This window comes from Mytilus californianus, unplaced genomic scaffold (genome assembly GCF_021869535.1).
Source record: "Mytilus californianus isolate M0D057914Y unplaced genomic scaffold, xbMytCali1.0.p SCAF_7, whole genome shotgun sequence".
NCBI lineage: Eukaryota > Metazoa > Mollusca > Bivalvia > Mytilida > Mytilidae > Mytilus > Mytilus californianus.
The window spans coordinates 94,849,183-94,869,588 of record NW_026262723.1 but is presented as its reverse complement, the minus strand read 5'-3'; the positions used below and the strand labels follow the sequence as shown (position 1 = coordinate 94,869,588).

General features: G+C 31.5%; 1 protein-coding gene across 2 annotated transcripts; it reads right to left on the bottom strand.

Annotated features, from left to right (window-relative positions):
• Window positions 1-2,821: 2,821 nt before the first annotated feature.
• Window positions 2,822-20,261, bottom strand: LOC127709266 (coiled-coil domain-containing protein 6-like). 2 transcript variants are annotated; one of them, XM_052214694.1, is made up of 9 exons: window positions 20,024-20,261; window positions 15,992-16,141; window positions 14,859-14,987; window positions 14,168-14,271; window positions 13,445-13,602; window positions 12,544-12,700; window positions 11,796-11,908; window positions 10,485-10,621; window positions 2,822-8,520 (listed from the first exon to the last, which is right to left on the bottom strand). In XM_052214694.1, exons 1-9 carry the CDS (start codon window positions 20,243-20,245, stop codon window positions 8,452-8,454), a joined length of 1,239 nt encoding a protein of 412 aa, XP_052070654.1. In that variant the 5' UTR covers window positions 20,246-20,261; the 3' UTR covers window positions 2,822-8,451. The 2 variants fall into 2 exon arrangements, with proteins under 2 accessions (XP_052070654.1, XP_052070655.1); XM_052214695.1 differs by lacking the exon at window positions 10,485-10,621.
• Window positions 20,262-20,406: the final 145 nt, after the last annotated feature.

The following is a 20,406-nucleotide window of genomic DNA, read 5'->3' as shown; positions in this document are numbered from 1 at the left end:
TTTGGTCGAATATTTGTCATGATCTGTTGTTGATTAAATTATTGTGGCATTTTAATCTGACAATTTGTGTAGGAAATATTGTCCTTTGACTGGGATACATTGTTAATGCACTCCTCTTATGTCAGTCATATTTGCAATGTTTAGCTATAAGATGTAAAGTTTGATTATGTTAAAAGTCTTCAAGGTCAAGTTTTAACTACAGGTATCACATAAATATAACATTATCAAGATCTTTACTTTCATTCCATATATCAAATATTGTTGACCAATTGCTTCTAGTTTAAATACTTAATGTTGATCACTGGTCCATGAAATAAGGTCTGACAGACATGTAGATCTTGCAATGATTCAGTATACCAGATAAAGTTATCCCATTACTCGTAATAAGTAATAAAATCATGTGAAACTGAACCCTGAAAATGATGTCAAGGATAATGGACATATGCCAGATAGAAACTTCAGAATATACGGAATCTTCTATCTTTTAAAATATAAATCTTTATACAAATAGTGTACGACACATCTGCCTGCCCATTTAACATCCCTATGTCTCACCATCTGTGACATTCTTCGCAGTTGCGACAAAAAATGAAAACAAAAATTTTGATAAAATGCTCCAAGGGAGCATCTTGATACGACCACAGAGGTAGAACCCTGAACAGTTGAAGTTGGATGGACACAACATTCAAGCTTGATACAACTCTGAATTTGGATTGGGATTAAGTATTTGACACAGCATAGGTTTCGGACACAGAATGAATGTGGTCTATGAATAAAACCCCATAACTCGGAAACATAAAGTCAAAAATTTATAAAAATCGAAAGGGAGCTCACATCAATAGATATAAACAATTCACCAAAGTTTCTTGCAAATTGGTTAAAGCATTTTTGAGTTATTGTTCAACATGTTGATGACAGATGGACAACGGTATACCATAATACATCCCGTAAACGGCTGTATAAAAACCCCAAGAATTCAATTTTTGATGAATTCAAACAAATTTTAAATTTTGGACCCTTTGGACCTCAGTGTAAACCAATCTGATAATGGGGCCCAAAATAAATAAACTGCTTCGCTGAGCGCAGCTGGATACGCCCGCAGAGGTCCAACCCTGAACAGTTGGGGCAAAAATGGACACAATATTCAAGCTTGATACAGGTCTGAATTCGGATTGTAATTAAATATTTGACATATTATAGGTTTCTGAATAAATGTAGTCAAAGAACTTGAAATTGGTTATATGAATTGAATTCATTAAAGATTTCTTGCTGTTGTGCAATACACTGTGCTGTTGCGCAATACTTAGTAAATCTGTTGTCAGACTATAAACAAATAAAGTTCAATTAATTCTCAATGTCATATTAGAAATTTATGAAAATCAAAAGGGAGCTTACATCAATAGATGTTAACAATTCACCAAAGTTTCATGAGAATTGCTGACAGCATTTTTGAGTTATTGTCCGAAAAATGGAAAATCCCCCCTTTTTTTTAATGCATAAAACCCCATAACTCAGAAATGTAAAATGTAAAATTTATAAAATTCTAAAGGGAGCTTACATCAATAGATATAAACAATTCAACAAAGTTTCTTGCAAGTTGGTGAAAGCATTCTTGAGAAATTGTCCGAAAACTGGAAAATCCCCCTTTTTTTAATGAATAAAACCCCATAACTCGGAAACGAAAAATCTGAAATTTATAAAAAAAACGAAAGGGAGCTCACGTCAATAGATATAAACAATTCACCAAAGTTTTATGCAAATTGGTTAACGCGTTTTTGAGTTAATGTCCGACATGTTGACGATGGACGGACAGACAGACAACGGTATACCATAATACTTCCCGTAAACGGGCATATAAAAACTAAATACATGGCTAGATTCAGCATATCAAAGAACCGTAATAAATAAATTTTTGTTGAAATCAAACAAAGTTTCATTTTGGACCCTTTGAACCTTAATGTGGACAAATTATAAAACCAGGCCCAAAATCAAAAATCTTACACATTTAGATTCAGCAATTCAAAGAATCCCAAGAATTCATTTTTTGTTGGAATCAAACAAAGTTCAATTTTGGACCCTTTGGACCTTAATGTAGACCAATTTAAAAATGGGAATTTAAATCCTAAATCTAAATAGACCGTTAGATTCAGCATATTAAAGAACCCCAAGACTTTCAATTAAACCCCATTGAAAATGGTCAACCCCTATTTTCCTAAATGGTTTGGGCCATAACCCCCAAAATCAGTTCCCAACCTTCCGTTTGTGGTATGGAACCTTGTACAATTTCATAGAGATCCATACACTTATACTCAAGCAATTGTCTGGAAACCAAATGTCTCTAGACGACAATGTCACACCATTACGGTGGTATATGACAGCAAAAATTTTGCGGTTGTATAAAAAATATACAGCAGTACAACAGACCAGACCAACAACCAGCAATTCACTCTTCTGAAAAAATAGACATACAAACAACAAACAATACACACAGTATAGCTTGTTCACATGACCTGAAAACAACTTTTAGGAAGCTCTTATATGAAGTTTCCTAAAAAATTTTTACAAATAATTAATAAAACGGCAAGTATTCAGTAAACAGGATATTGAGGAGGAATGAATCTGAAAATTCATCAAATAGTATAGCATGCTCATATAAATCATGGTACTGAATTTCATGAAGCTCTGGTTTGTAGTTCCTGAGAAAAAATATGACAGAAATGTCATGAGATGTAGGAACATACAGAGGTGGAGCAGGGTTATAATAACTTGAACATATACTTCCAGTTATCTTGGTTTTGGGAGTAAAAACAAAACAGAAATATCATGTGTCAATTTTACTCAGATACATAACAAGGTTTATATACAACAGAGCAGCACATACATAACAAAAAATTATCACAATTGTCAGTCTGACAGTACAACAGACTTATATAGCTTAATAAAATACTTGGTCAATCACAATAATTGATACGCTATAGAAAGCATGCTGAGCATAAAACTGTAGTTAATTCATACAGTTGGAGAATGCTAGTGTATATAATATTAGGTTTGTATCTTTTATAACTAAAAGCATGCAAAAGAAAAGATTCCAGTGGCAATGAACATGTGCCAGCTCAGTAGTTATATTATGATGTCTGGCTCAAAAGACTTTTCTTAAGAATTTCCTTATGAACTTGTAGACAATTTGTTTAGATACACTCAAACAAACACTTAACTCCTTCAGGTTTGGGCAGAGATAATACAAATCAGGGGCCATGACAAAATGTGATGACAACTTATAGTAATCTTTATTGGTCCATAATACTAAGAGGTGGAACAGAATTAAAATTACAATTTCATATCTTTAAGCTGTAAGTACTCGTTTAAAAAAAACAGATATAAACCATGGGTTAATCTTTGGATCACAGATATCCTTATCTCCCAACCAAATAAAAAAAATTCTGGACTTCCGCCTCATATTAACATTCAAAAACAACAAATGTAACGAAAGAAATGATATATATGGAATATACATAGATTCTATCTTTCTGGGGAGGGTATTAAACAAGGAATACTTACATTACATCAATATAAGAGGGGATTTCAACTTTGACTTTTCAAACTCTTTAATAAAATTCTGCATTCGGAATTAAAAACAAATGTCAAAATCTATTCTTTGGTGTATTTCAGTAAATTGAACTTGGGTATGGTCTAGCCCAGTGTGGTGATAATATGATATAAGGTTACCTAAGATAATGATTAAAAACCAATTGTTCTATGTCGTTAGCTGTCCTTTATCAAACCAATACTGTATCCAAACTTAGCTAAATAAGCAAAGAAATATGATTGTTTGCCTTATGTAAAAAGAAAAAGGATAGAATAAGCAAATATTTTACAAGCTTTATATAAAATAAATCTGATTTTTAAAAATGAAAAAAAACAAAAACCATGTTTTGCACTCTCTGTAACTAAAAGAGACATGAATTAAATACTGATAGCTTCAATAACTTACCAGAAATGGATAAAAATGTACTTCTACAAATTACAACTTTAAATAATCTGGATCACAAATTCCAGTAGGATTTTCCAGAGACAAAAAGTATAATAGGGATAAACGTAAGCCAATCTATAAGACTATAAAAGCTATATTGAAAATATCTGTATTCAGACTAACCAACATTTCACAATCATTCACAAGAAACTGCTTTTAATTACAACACACATTCAAAAGAATAAAATTAATTATTACAAAAACAATGACATCAAGCATAAGGCTATCCATATTTGCAAATTTAACCATTTTTCATATATAAAGCAAAACAAAGTCCAAACTTTTAAACAGTTGAAATTCATGGCAACTGATTACTCCTTCATAGTGACGTACCTGAACTTAAGTTTTATAAGTCCAAAACAAAGCTCTGTTTTTTTGGTTAATATATCACTAGCTGTAAGATATTTTTCTAAAGAAATTTGATATCTTTTCAAAATAAAATGAATGCTAGCTAGAACAGTTTAATCAACTGCTCTGTCGAGGAAATTTAAGTCCCACATTATGCGTCACGAAATGGGTTAATTGAAATATCTATATATAGCTCCAAAAACCATTTTGTTCATTCACTACCGGATAAATAAGATACAGAAACAAAACAGAAATATTCCACAGAATTCCCACAGTTATTTATCAAACAGATAAACAAATGAACTTTGTGTCAATTTAATAGTCCAAAAATTTAATAATTGTAAAGTTTTCAGTGTGTTGTCATAACAAGAAATATCATGACACAATAAACTTCTAATAATTACATTTAACTTAATGTATACAAAAATTGATGTTTGATCTCCAAAACATAGGAAACAGTAAAATTTTAATTTTCTGTATTAATCTTTTTCTACTTCAATTACTAAAATATAACTAACCTTGGATAAAATCATGAATAACAAGATAAACTTTATGGTATTTTCCCCTAATTATACCCCACCATATATCAAGAAGATAAGACTTGAATTTGCTGAGATTGATTGTTGTTCGCTTACTGTCCAGTGCCAGTGGCAAATATTTCATGCATATACAGGACAACTATAAAATGTGACAACAAATTCTTATATGGGCATGACATTTTAAAGATCGAAGTTTTCAGCCTAGAGGAAGTAAAACATCAAAAGAACCGAAAAGACAAGCTTAGTGCCACATGTCAAGAAGCTCTGACTTATAGTTGTGTAGATTATGCAACAAAAATGTGTTCTGGACAGAGGAAAACCACCTCTCCTTTGGAGCTACATGATAATAATTAACACATAGTTACATTGGCTGTTGGCTATTCAATTTAAAGTTGCTTGATAACTGGGGGTGGGAAAGACACACCTTTTAATTTTGATAAGTATGTTGATGGTGTCCATAATATCTTTAAAACAATCTAGGTAGTTTCCCCCTTCCAGTTACAGCTTAACTATTTTAATTTGTATAACAATTACAATTAATCAAGTTAAAATGTTTTTATAAGGACCATACATTAATTATAAGCTTTTAGACTATCTGTTGAAGGGATAGCAATTGTCATCATAAGACAGTTAAATTATATGGAACATGCACTTAAAGGATGCCTTTGGAACCAATGAATTTTTGCATGAATAACCAGTTTGTTTTTTAATGGTTCACCTATCAAGTAAGTAAATTTTAAATCATATGTATTAACTACATACTCAAATAATTAACTTGTAAATCTGAATGGAATAGCCATAACATTTACTATCAATTTCGTTGTAATAAATATCAGTATTCAAGAGTAAATGTTCAATTTCAATTTACTATAATTTTATGCATTACACAATACAACATAAATGCTTTTATCTATATAGCTGCCATTATATCTGACAATTCAAACAATAAATAAGCTTCAAGGACTAAATATAAGCAAACTTGGTTATTAATCACAAATAGCAGTTTTAGATAAAGGAATTGTTTTAACACTTCATATAGGAAAAACACATTTTTGGCATCTTATCAAACTATACAGTTTGGTGCAAACCAAGCATAACAAGTTAACAGATACTAAAGTTAACACAGTGTTAACTTTAGATGCATTTTATGTAAAAGCCACATTGCCTCAGAGTTAACATCAAAATTTCAGAAGACATAAAAAAGTAATTGTGTGTTTTCTATCATGTTTACCTCTGTGTTTATTAGAAAAATTAGCATTTTCTATTTTGTTAAAAAAAAGTTAACGCACATTTACTCTTTGAACTAAACAACTTTCAGATGTCTTAAATTTTGTTCGATTTTTTCTTGAAGCATGACCCATTTATATCTCCCTTAAAGAATGAATAATGAGTAATGATATAATTACTTGAGTAGACCTTCAAGGATTTCATTTTGACCATGTTAATAGTAAACCTGTGTTTTGTACTAGAAATATGAAATATGTGGAAGCAGCATTTATTTTGTGTTATGCTTTGTCTGCACCCAACTGTAGTTATGGTAGTTTGTGTTATAGTCAGAAGAATAGCAGAAAATGTAGTACTAATAAAAAAATTAGTGCAAAATCATAAAAAAAGAATTGTATTAAAATGATGAAGTTATTTGAATGCAAATTATTTTGTTAGGGAGTTATTTTTGTATACTTTATAAACAATTTTATGACTGTAGTTTGTGTTTTCCTGTGTTTGATTATAGATTAATCTGCAAATGAATCATTTCAGGTATTTACTATAATCATAATTTCACGAACAGGAAAAAAAATCTGTTTTCATTTTTTTTTTGGAATTGCTTCGTAGTTTTGACAACCCTTTTTGGGATAATGTATATTGGAAATACTTTATTATCATCCATATATGATCCATATATGTCTTACAAACAAAGAATTCCATTCTTTAAAAAACAACACCAGTTACATTAAGACCTAACACAGAACAGAAAACTTTTTTGTTTTTTCATGGCTTTAGTATATTAAACATTATTGCATCAGAGTACTGAACTGGGAAGGATGGAACGCACTAAAAAAAGCATACTTAGATATCTACTTCCTTAAAGTCTATTACTGATTCTGTATGAATACAACAACAAAACATCCTTTCAAACTTGAAAATGCTTTTAAAATGAAGCTTTGAACACTTATTATGAAGAGGCTTTTAATGCAATCTGAATATCAATAATTTATGACATACCAGCACATTTAAAAGATTTTCATTGGTCAAGAGGATCGAAAATAAAATTAAAATAAAACTATTGAGATGCATTCACATCATCCATCAGTCTCAGATACAACTGAATTTTTAAAATAATGTCAGCTTCAATTAAAGTACAAATAGGAAATACAAAAAACCAAGATACTTCTTTGTAAGTATGGAATGATATCATAGAATTAAAATATATGAGCAAAACTTTTATACATATAGTGTGTTATCAACCATCTCTTTAAATAAAGTGAACACAACCTTCTTCAAAACAAAGTGAACTTGGATGCAAAAAAGTATCACACTTGAAACTTACATGTATCTGCAAACAATTCTAATTTGAAACATTCCAAAAACTTTAAACAAAATTCTAAATAGACAGTCTACTAACAATTGGTTGCAACTATATCTGACTAAATTTCTTGGGACTATTTTGTATAAAATCTTTGATTCAAATGACACAGTTAAAAGATACAGAACTGTTAATTAGTGAAATATACACCCAATAATAAAAACGTTATAAACAATTTTTATGAAACTGGTCAATTCTACTTCAATTTTATGATGATATGTTATAAAAAATATCATGTGCTGAAACAAAAAATTCCCAGATAAAATCTAAGGAAGAGTCAACTATAGTCAAGTTAGCTTTTTTACTTCAGAAAAATTGATACAAATACCTTACAAATATTTAAATAGCTCAAAGTAAAATTTAAATTGAACTGATCAGTTGCAAGAAAATTAAAACATCTGTATAAAATTATGTGTAATTACAGGATTAGATGAGTTTCATCCTTACAACTTTTTTTATATTTCAAAACATGCAAATACTGATATTCACTTAAAAAAAGAGGTCACAAAAAGTATTCAACTTGCCAATATACATTTGATACATTAAACTGCTTATTCCTCGTGTGCTTAAGGAATTCATCATAAAGTGCTCAAAACTAACAACAAACAAAAGCATATAATATCTGTAATTACAATATCTTTACTTCGGTCAAGCATGCTAAATCTAATTATCTGATACACACCAGTGTTTCCCTCTCTTAAACTTGACAAAAAAACATAATATCGAAAATCAAATTCTTTAAAAAGAAGTGCCTCCATTATAAACGATAAAGTAAAAACAAACAGATGGAATATCCTTTTCTAACAGTAACTGACTGCAAATAACAAAAATAATGCAAAGCACAATCAAAACCCACAGTCTTTTCCCCTGTCGGCTCTGGAAATCTTGGCCTTGGATAAGCGTGAAACACAAATCACTTTTAGCACCAAACAAGAAATGGAATTCTTCTTTCAGGTTTTATCATTTCTTTCTGGAAAACTGCTTGGTCTAGCAAATTTTTCAGTGCTAGGTCTTGGTTTCTGAAAAAAATAAACAAATTGATAATTTTCATTTTACCTCAGTATCAACCGACATGGGATAAGCTTTACAATTTACCATTTTGTAGCAAAATTTAGTTAAAATGTTAAATGACAAGAATTGCTGCAATGCAGTAATCCCCTGTCATTTCAAAGCTAGAATGTTTATCAGAGATACATTACATGGTCATCTTAAAATTAAATATAATCAAAAGCAATGCATCTGTAAGTTTACAAGACACCAATTTTCTAGCTTTATAAATGTGTTAGAGGAGTTTAGTTAGCATATTGTATATATTTACCTGAATCAATACTATCATTTTCAATAAAAAGAATTAGATAAAACCATATAGTATGGTAAAGAGAATATGACCGAAAAATATCCTACCAAGTTGAAAGCAACATGTCAGAAGGTCTCGGAGTATTGATGAGTTTTGGATGGCAGGACTGACAGAAGGACAGACAGAGACAATTAATATACCCCCTGTAGCCCAACATGCAGGGGGGAATAAAAGCAGATGTGGGAAAGATATTAATAAGGCAGGAACAAAACAATACAAATTTAAGATATTTTAAGGTCACAACACATTCTTCAAAGAATGCCAAAAGTAAATTCCATAAGGAAAGCCCTCAAGTTTCTGACTAAGCACTAGGTTTGTACTGACATTATATTATAAGCTAAATAATTAAACCAAATAGATATGAAAATTTAACCATACCAATTTAAGTTATCTAATAATTATTAAACAGGATTGTAACATCAATTTCAAACAAGAAATGTCCAAAGAGAATGGTAAAGAAAATATAAATTCATCAATAAAGAGGAAAGTTCCTAAACAGATGGGTCAATATCCCTAATGAGCCTCAAAGTGAAGAACTTTAATATAATATGTAAACAAAAAAAAATTCTGTGCAGTGATGTTGGACATGTTGCTATTTTGAACTTGGTGAATATCATATCTCTAGGGTTGATAAATCATTGTATCAACCTCATCAAAAGTCAGTAATTGCGTAATATTCATTTAGATTTGGTGTTACATACTGCTGCATATGTTTTGTTTTGGCTAAAGGTCCTTCAAATGTTAATGTGACTTATAAATTTAACAGAATTCAACAAGGACAGCAGAGTTTTACTTTTAAAACCGTATTCTTTTGTAATATTGATTAAGTACAGAATTTCTGCACTCTCTCACTGTATTTGTTTGCAATTAATTTGTTCTTTTCATATTTCTTGTTATTGACCAACACATCTTTTTCAGGTTTTTTTTTGTGATTTTGTCCTCTTACAAGACTCCAAAAGTGTTCTAGAATCATTTACAAATATTTTCAACTTCTACTTGATAATAGAAAGCAGTTTTTCTATGAAAATACCGCAATTGATCACACTCAACATGAAATTACCAGAGGTTCAATAGACTTTTTCAATAAGTGACAAAAACTTTTTCCTGAATTCATGTGGTGAAAAAGGGTGTGCATATCATGTTGCAATACAGATAATACAAGGTATGATGTGCACTAGGCAGTATTTTGTGAAAGTTTCATTGCAATCCAGTCTGTTGTTTAGCAATATTTGTGAATACAAAGTACAAACAGGTAGACACACAAAGAAACATACAAACTGAAGACAGTGAGACAACGAACAAATGAACAACAGACACAACAATTACTATGCACTGCCATTTTGTAAGGTAGGGAATTAAAACAGTCACAAAAGCCCAAAATGATGGTCAAAGTGACTCAAATGTTCTTGATCTACTATGTCCTACAAGAGAAGTTTAAAGTGGATAAATATTATCATTGTTTCATATTGGTTTCTGAGAAACAGACTGAGAATACATATAATGTGGATTTAAAGAAAGAACTTCATCAAATCACAATGGATGCATGTACATAGGTATCAGCATTAATCAATATGCCTACTTACATCCTTGATAGGAAAATAAAATGTGTGTGTGGGGTATAATTACCTGCATGGGTGAATGTACAGGTGGTGACGTTCCCGGGTAATGATGGGGAGGGTGAAATGTTCCACTACTAGTACTGCTGGTACTACCAGTACTTCTCCTCATGGGACTTGGAGGACTAAACGCTGGATAATTCATTCCTATAATTATATCCATACTTGTACTTAATACAAAAAGGCAAAAAAGTACACAGGCATTTTAGAAAGTGTGGAAATTGAAAAATGTTTTATTTGGTCCAGGATATTCAAATTAAAATTTCAATTGTGGTAATCAGGAAATTTAGATAGGTATAGTGATGTTTATCCATTTTTTCCCTGGTAAGCACAATCAATTATGCCACCCTAAATCTTATTTTGAAATGAACTGAACTATATTCAGCTTTTTCTGATACAGCAAAAATAAGTGAAAATAAAGATTTTTTTAATTTTCTGTTGCATATGTAAAGGATTGTAGGACTTTAAAAAATTTATTCCAAGGGTTTCACTGTAAAAATATGCTGCTCTATTTTCAATTATGGTAGACAGGTTGATAAACTAGAGGTTATACAGGAAAAGATCACTAAATTATACCCCTCCTTTTGTATTAATCTTAACATAGAAAACATTAAAGTATAAAACATATTGTTTGTGAAGGTTCCTTACGGCAAGAATATTTTTCAACGAAATTAAAATGTTTTGAGCAAGATAATCTTTGTTTATGTTCATATGGTATGTGGTATGGGACCTTGAATTTGGAGAGATATTCCAAGCTAATTTGTGGCACTTTTTCTGGTGGCAGGTAAAAAACATACTTAATATCAATGGCATCCATTCAATTTTGTTTATTTGGATATTGAATGTGAAAAAATCAGCATTATTAATAGTGGCATGATAGAAAATCCTTGCAGCAATGTTCTGGAACAAATGTCAGAATTTGTGTAAATTCAAACCTCAAAACACCTTGAATATAATACTGTAAATTCAGAAATTATTGCGAGTTTTTTTTTTTATGAGAATGGCTGAGTATCGCAATAATAAGAACTTGCATTCTGATAACTGATACATACATCTGTATGTAGATTTTTCTGAAATTGCAACGATTAAACTCGCATTTTTGTCCATTCTTCAAAAATCGCAATAATAAATACATGCAATAATTTCTGAATTTACAGAAGCTGTCTATCAAAGTCTGCTAGATATGTGGTTTATAACCAGATACAGATTTGTTCTTGGTTTCCCATTGTTTGTGAATTGTGTTTTGAAGTTTGAATAAAACTTGGAATATTAAAGGGCATGCAAACAACTACTATGGCTAGCATCATATATTTTTACTTACCTGGAGATATAGGTCTGGATGTATTAGGAGAACCATATGGGATAGGACTTGATACTGTTCTAGGTCTAACACCATGACTTAAATCTTGCTGCTTTGTCATCTCATTAAAATGCCTGTAAACAAACATGCAGTAACACATATTTATGTACATCTTCACATAATTAATTTTTAATTCTATATGTACATGTAAGAATTTATACAATAAAACTTTTTCTCGAGTAAAGCGGTAATTCTGTGAAGTTATTTTATTTATTATCATTTATTAATACACCAATCTCAAGTTGTTTTTTATGAACGAGCTACACCGGTTGACTTGATGTCAATCAGCGTAAACAAATCATGGAACAATAAGTTCTTACTGTGACGTAATAACATAAGAATTGTGACATAGGAATTTTACGGGAAAGTAAAGGATTTTGAAAGTAGTCTATATGACTGCCATATGAAAGATAAGTTACTTGACATTCAAGTTATAAAATGTTGACACAGAGATATGCTTTTTAGAATTTAAGAAAAGTATATCATGAATTGTGTCAGTACCAAAGCCCTGACTCCTGAGCTAACAGTACCATTGGGACAAACTAGGTGGAACTGATTTAGTGTCCAGGCTGTATGAGTCCAGAAGAAAAAATATTACTAAAACATAATTTCTCCATTCGTCGAAGGGGAGACAGGTTTATACATAAAAAAAAGGATGATTGTTTTCTTGGTTTTCAAGTAAGCAGATGACACTTAAAATCAAACATACCTTTCATCATCCATTTCAAGACTAGATTCACTTTCAGACAGGTGACGACAAAGGTTTTCTCTTCTTTCCATCTCTAACTGTAATTTTCTTTGTAGACGTAAATTTTCTTCTCTTATGTGTTTTTCTTCTTGAGCATACTGTGCCATTTTTTGTTCATCTATGAAAATATCCTTTAATTATCAACAATATGAACTTTCCAGGTGAATTTTATCATTGCTATACATTTTCCTATTGATTTAAACTGTCAGTGGGAGCTAAGGATGAAATAATTAGCCATAGATTCAATGTATCAAATTATTCACCAATAGTTACAGTTTTGTCATTTTTAACTCATATTCAAAACCAGTTCCTACCCTGATTTTGGTGAGTATTTAATTTTCACTCCTGCTTAACCAATTAAAATCAGTCTCTGTCAAGCTTACAGTAAAGTGCTTCATTTTCGCAGAGATTAAATTTCACAATTTCAAAGGCCATACTGTTGGCCTGGTTTTTTTTTTGCCTTTCTTTTTATCACTGACTCTAATCTCCATAAGAGATCAAATTTACACAATGAAATATGTTTTATTCTAATTGCAAAAATTTCATACTTTTGAATTCAAAAGATAATTAAACAACTAGTACTCTATTATCAATATTTACAATAAATGAAGAACAATTCTAGGTACCATACTTCAATAAATGTTTTCTTCTAACCTTAACAAGTAGACTTTATCAGGGCAAGCTATACAAAAACAGACATTAGCCTGCTAACTGTTTTATTATATTCATTCATAGCTAATGCACAGTAAGAAAATTTTGAAAAACGGGAATTCATGATGGAAAATGAAGCAACACACCTGGCATGTGGGTCACAGTCTTATTTCATTCCCTACACTTTTTTTTATCTGAAATGTATATTTACGTTCTAGTTGCGCTCTCCGCAGCATTTCTTTCAAATTATTGACTTCTCCTCTTAGGTTTTCTATATGTTGTGTTAAGTTCTGTGCTGTATCGCCATTGTTCATATCACGGGGAGAAGGAGGGCCAGTCACAGGTTGGTCTAACTTTTCCTGAAGCAATCTAAATTATAAACATACAAATCAAATTCCAACTATCCATTTTCAAAACCAAAAATTAAATTGACTAGATACTTTTTGAGATTGAGGACATCCATTGACAGCCCCAAATTGTGTTAGTTATTTTTACACACTTTCCGATGATAATGAACCCTTTAACTTGTAGCAATAATCAAGGTATGAAACAAGGGTATGCAAATTTAAGTTTGTGACCTTGAACTTTCAGCTTAAGATTTCAACCTTAAATGCAACATACTATACACAATGAACCTGCTTGTGGTGGCATCCTGCATGAAACACTAATCTATTGAACTCACTCTTATTTTGGAATATATCGTGCAAAAGTAAGTTTTATTTTCAGCAATTTTGGCCAGCTACAGTTATGTTATTTTGAAAAGACTAACAAACTAATACAGGGTTCTCTCACCTTTGATACAGGGTCCAATTACAAATAACAAGATTGTAAAAACTTTCTACAAAAAAATCAAGTTAACCTGGATCCCCAATTTTTTTTATCTTTTAATATTTTGCTACAAAATCACCAAGATAGAAGATATTTAACAACATACCTTTTCTCTGCCTCTAATTTGTCCATTCTTTTCCACAACCTGTTGACTAGGGACTCTTGTTCTTGTTCTAATGCATTTTCTAATTCCACTTTTTCTCGTCTCAACTAAATAAATAAAATGACTGCTTATTTGATAAATCTCAAACATTATATTAATTTATTTTGTTGTGTGTAACAAAAGTAGGTTCAGGCTAGTTTCTCTTTTACTCCCCCCTTTTTTTCGCGAACACACACACACCTCATAATTTGCATATTATTAAGATGTTTAACAATACACCATGTATTGTTAGTTGCTGTTTTGTCTTTGTTTGTTTATAAAAATGAGGACATGTGGCATGATTGCCAATGAGACAGCTATCCACCAGATTTCAAATAGCAATGATATTAGCAATTATAGGTCATGTATGTCTGTTACTATTTTCAGTGTTGTGGTTGATGTGGTATATTGTACTGTCAAGTTTACATCAAGTACTCAAAATATCATTTCAGTAAAAAGAGGGCCAATAATCATGTCCTATTAATATGGTCCTGAGTATGCTTAGGAGATAATTAAATGTCTTCCAATTAACCTAAGTTAATACAGGTATTTAATGAAAATCAAGATTCCCAGCTGCACACATTGGGGGAACTGAGAACACAATATTACAAACCAGGAATAGTTTAATAAGAATATTATCTGGTCACAACTGTACCTGTTCAAGAGTAACTTGTTTAGACAAGGTTTCTCTTTCTAACTTTTCAATCTTCCTCATCAATTTGTTAACTTGGTATTCTTGTTCTTTTTCTAATGTCTCCTCCAATTCTACTTTTTCATTCCTAAGCTGTAAATAAAATTAGAATTATGCAAGAATTTGATAACAGAAACATTTTTTTTTTATTACAATAACAATGAGGTGTTCTTTATTTTGACAAGGGAAATGGCATGAACCCAAATAGAAGAAATTCTATTGTATGATTGGAATAAACTAATCATATAAATCTCTAGGCTAAATAGCTATTTTCAAGGCTTATATACCAACCTAGATTGCAACATAGAATTGTAATCTGGGTGATACAGGAAAATTTATTTGTTTGACAATGAATCTAAAATTTGGAACAGAAACTGACAGCTCTGGGTCAACAATTTCCAGGTTTGCTTAATTGATAGCCCTTTGACCTCCCACATCCCCCAAAAGATCACAAGACATCAGAACCATCTCTGACTTACAAAATAATACCTCCATCAAGAATGCTGATAAAAATTGAATGAGTTTCACAAAACTGCAAAAATTATCCAAATGGGAACACAAAACTGGGTGCACATTTTCAATGTATAAACAAACTTCTAAAAATTCAGAAAACACTGGATTGAGGATTGTTTTTGGAGAGGGATAACACAAAATATGTTTCTCCATTAAGAATGCTTCTGAAAAGTTTCACTATGTAAAGAAATCTGCAAACTTTATTCAAAATGTGAACATTAAAGGTCAGTTGCACATCTTCAATGTATATACAAACATTCTAGTGTGATGTCTCATGGTTGATTACACAAAACAGGTACCCTTGTATCTGCCTCACATTCAATTTACTATTGCTAGATTTGCAATTACTATAACCTTGCAAAAAAATATTATTCCATCAAATTTGTAACAGAACCCTATGATTGCATAGTGTTCTTTTCAGCTTCATTACTAAGACTCTGAGCTGTTAAAAAAAAGCAACAGATGTTTAAAACAAATATGAACTGTAGAACAAAAATTAATCAAATTAAATTTTTTAAAACATTTATCATGTTTATTAATATTTGTGTTGAATGTTTTTTTCTGAATTTCCTATCAAACTGTACCTGTGTTAATTTTCTGGACAAATCATTGGTTAAAAATTCTTCTTCTTGTTCATAATTCATAGCCAATGCTTCCTTCTCCTTTTTCAGACATTGTATTTTCTTCAGTAAGGTATTACTAATGAATTCTTCCTCTTGCTCAGCTCTGGCTTGCTAAAATATTTTTACAGTAGTTGTATATTAAAATAGCTGATCTATCCAGTCAACAAGATATATATAAATATATATATATTAGACTATCGAAATTATCAAGCATGTGTTTTAGTCAATTCAAAAATAAGACACTGTTGCTATTTAAACTGGAGCCTTTAACAGAAAACTTAAAAAAAATAAATGCTAAACTTTTTTTAAATAGCCTGTAAAATTGAGGAAAGTTAGAATGTTTTAAAGTAATAGTTATACACCGAGGGATAGGTGTGTCTGGATAAGAAACCCCGACGACTGGAGGCCGGAGGGGTTTCTTATCCAGACACGCTGTAACCCGAGGTGTATAACTAACTTACACCCAGTTCTAAACTCTATATTTGTTAACATTGATTATTAAATGAAAAAGAATGGATAGCATATTTATTGACAAAATAGAACCATAAATTATAAGAAAAATATTTTTTTTACATGAAACCCCACTAGTAACCTTTCGGCTATGTTCTTTCAAACTTTGACAAGTGAGTAGATTTTACAAATGTCAAAGTTGCTGTTTTGCATATTCCCGTTAAATCCTGGTGCTAATATGGATCAGAAGTTCAAGGTTGACCATTTCATGCATTCTTATCACAAAAAAAAAATACATCATGCTCCTTGTATGCAGTTGTTAATATAGAGGGGTATAAGACGGACGACATTTTGAGTCAAGCGTTGGATTTGGTAGAAGAGACTAAAGATAAAGGCATTATTATAACCCAAAGTACTTACCTGTATCAGTTTAATGAAGGTAATCATAAATGTATTTTTTATGTTACAGGTTTTTTTCAAAGAAAGCCCCCCCTTTCTCGAGAATAAACAAACATTCATATTCGGACACACTGAGGGATAGGTGTGTCTGGATTAGAAACCCGACAACCGGGATCCAAGGGGGGGGGTCCGGGAGTTGGAATCCCTGTTTTTTTTAAAGATCAATGCTTTAGACATATGACTAAGATCAAAAATTTTACCTTCAAGCAAAGGAGTATTTAGGGAGCAACCATGGGGGGGTATGGTTTTTTGTTGGAGTCAGAATTTTTTTTTCTCGCAAATCGCAAACAATTTTATTTAGTTTTTCAACGCTATCAATCAAATTATTTTTCCCTTGAAGGATTTTTTTTTTATTCAAAATAGATGCTTAATATTTTTTTCGCTATTGAAATTTCCTAAAATGTGTTTTTAATATCTCGCAACAACTTGTAGTGAACACTATAAGAAATTATTTATGTTCATGCTTTTTAAAAAAAAATTAATTTCTATTGTAATAAATAACAATGGACTTTGTTTTCGGGATGTAGAAGCAGGGGTTTCCAGAAACCCCGCTCGTCACACCCTGTGGTAAAAATCCATTGTTATTCGTAACAATAGATCTATTCAATGTACACTTGTTTCAGAAATAGAAACTATGAAGTATAACAATAGAACTGGGGTGTAATGTACATTCTTGAGTAACAAGTACCAGAAGTGAAAGAAAATACTTCATAAAAAGTTGTTAATATAAAAATAAGAAGATGTGGTATAATTGCCAATGAGACAACTCTCCATAAGAGACCAAATGACACAGAAATTAATAACTTTAGGTCACCATACGGCCTTCAACAATGAGCAAAACCCATACTCCATAGTAAGCTATAGAAGGCCCCGAAATGACAAATGTAAAACAATTCAAATGAGAAAACTTACTGCCTAATTTATGTACAAAATAATGAACGAAAAACAAATATAATACACAGCAACAAATGACAACCATTGAATTACAGGCTCCTGACTTGGGACAGGCACATACAGAATGTGGTGGGGTTACAATAGTTTGAAGGCACCAACCCTCCCCCTAACCTGGGACAATGGTGTAACAGTACAACATAAGAACAAACTATAATAAACTGCTTCGCCAAGCGCAGCTGGATACTACCACAGAGGTCCAACCCTGAACAGTTGGGACAAAAATCGACACAATATTCAAGCTTGATACATGTCTGAATTTGGATTGTAATTAAATATTTGACACATTATAGGTTTCTGACACAGAATAAATGTAGTCAAAGAACTTCAATTGAAGATTTCTTGCTTTTGTGCAATTCACTGTGCTGTTGCGCAATACTTAGTAAATCTGTTTTCAGACTAGTTACAAAGAATTAGTAATTGTGACCCTCAAATTTTCTTTGGAATTTTGACAATTTCTTAAATCTTGAAGAAAAAAAATTTACCCCCCCAATAAATTTTTTTTTTTACCTATAATGGTTTATTTTTAAAAATTGTGACTTGGATGGAGAGTTGTCTCATTGGCACTCATACCACATCTTCTTATATCTATTAACTCATCAGATGGATACAAATAGAAATCTTAGTTTGAAATAACATACGACCAATCTGTAGTCAATGCTTTCACCACTTTTCTAAAGAAATAAATATATTATGTCTTTGAATTTCTTTCCTCATAAATAAAAATTTGCTGTTTCATGGACTTGATAAAAATTGTCTAATTGTACAACTTGGTTTGGTCAGCCATTTTGGGCAACATCAAGGTACCCTGTGTAGTTTTTCTTCTCTTGGGAGACGGTTCTGCCATGATGCAAACGCTGATTTTGAATTGTTGATGATTTCCATTTTCTTGATGTCCATATTTATTTACACATTGGCTTAGATCACGCTCGGACCATGTGTTATTAGTCATGTCATAAGTGTCAGCTTGTGGTATTCATATCTGAACAGTTATCACCCAAAGGGCAATTAACACTTATTTAATCTTAATTGCCTCTATTGTCTGACTTGAATAGATTACAATTTAACGGTGATATAATTTTTATGATCATAAGCGGTAATTAGATGAAAGTTCAAACAATAAGATATTGATCAGTGTTCTCCCAAGGCCGTTTTAGCGCTATCGCAATTTTCCGCTGTTTTATTGAACTGAGCGTAGCGCTATCTAAATCAATCGCGTTGCTATATTTTTTTCGATTTTATTTTATTTTTTTTCAAATTTCCCGCTCATCTTTGACGGGCGTATAAAAATAGAAACTTCAAAATAATTATAGCTTCGCAATGCCATGACACTAAAACAGTCTGGGAAGATCACTGGTCTTCAAAAGTGTCTATGAAACATTCAATTTTAATTCTTACCTGGTTCAGGTGTACAGAATGTTATAGACACCAGTTCGAGGTGAGGTACATGTAGGTGGCAAAAATTTTCCCAAAAAAGACTTGATGGGGCTTGATAAGGGAAATCAGAAAATTGCTCCTCACACAGAATTGCAAAGGGAAGAGAGGCGAAAGATACCAAAGGGACATTCAAACTCATAAGTCGAAAATAAACTGACAACACCATGGCTAAAAAGGAAAAAGACCAACAAACAAACAATAGTACGCAAAACACAAAATAGAAACTATAAAGACTGAGCAACAAGAACCCCACCATAAACTGGGGGTGATCTCAGGTACTCTGGAAGGGTAAGCAGATCCTGCTCCACAATTGGCATCTGTCGTGTTGCTCATTTTTGTACAAACCCATAATAAGTCTAATTTGGTACAATCCCTTATTTTCTGGGTTTTCCCCAACCTCATAAAAAACATTTTGTTTTGAATCAATCAGAATTTTAATACTGTACTTTAACATCATGCCTCATTTTGTCACTTCTCCAATCAAACGGACTAAAACATTGTATACATGTACCAAAGTCTATGAATCATATCTTAAATTTAGAAATGACAAAGAGACATGAAAGTCCTGTTAGTGACAATATACGAAAATGACAACTCAACCCTTGATTAAAAATAGACATTTTACGAATATTTAAAAAGATATACGAGACAAAAATGATTTTCTTCCAATAAATTAACATTTAAATATATGCTAACAATGTTGACACTGGCTTTCTGGAGTTCTTTTTTCTCCTCCTGTAACGTCTTGCATTTCAGTTTATATGTTTCTAACTCCATTTTTAATACTCTGTTTTCTTGCTGTAATGATTCTATTCTTTTCTGGAGTTGTTCTAATGTCGCCGGAGATGGTGGTTTAAGCGTAGGGCCCCCATCAATAGAGCTCGTATCACTTTCGAGCTCGCTCGCACTGTCCGCCATTTTTGTTGTTTTCTTTCAAAACGTGATCACTTGTATTTTCGAATTAAAATATATAAATATTCAAAATGCTCTAAATATGTGTGAGATTTTAAAAATCAAATTAATACGTACATCTTAAAGATATTTCAAAACAATTGTCGGTTAAACAGAGAAACAATTAA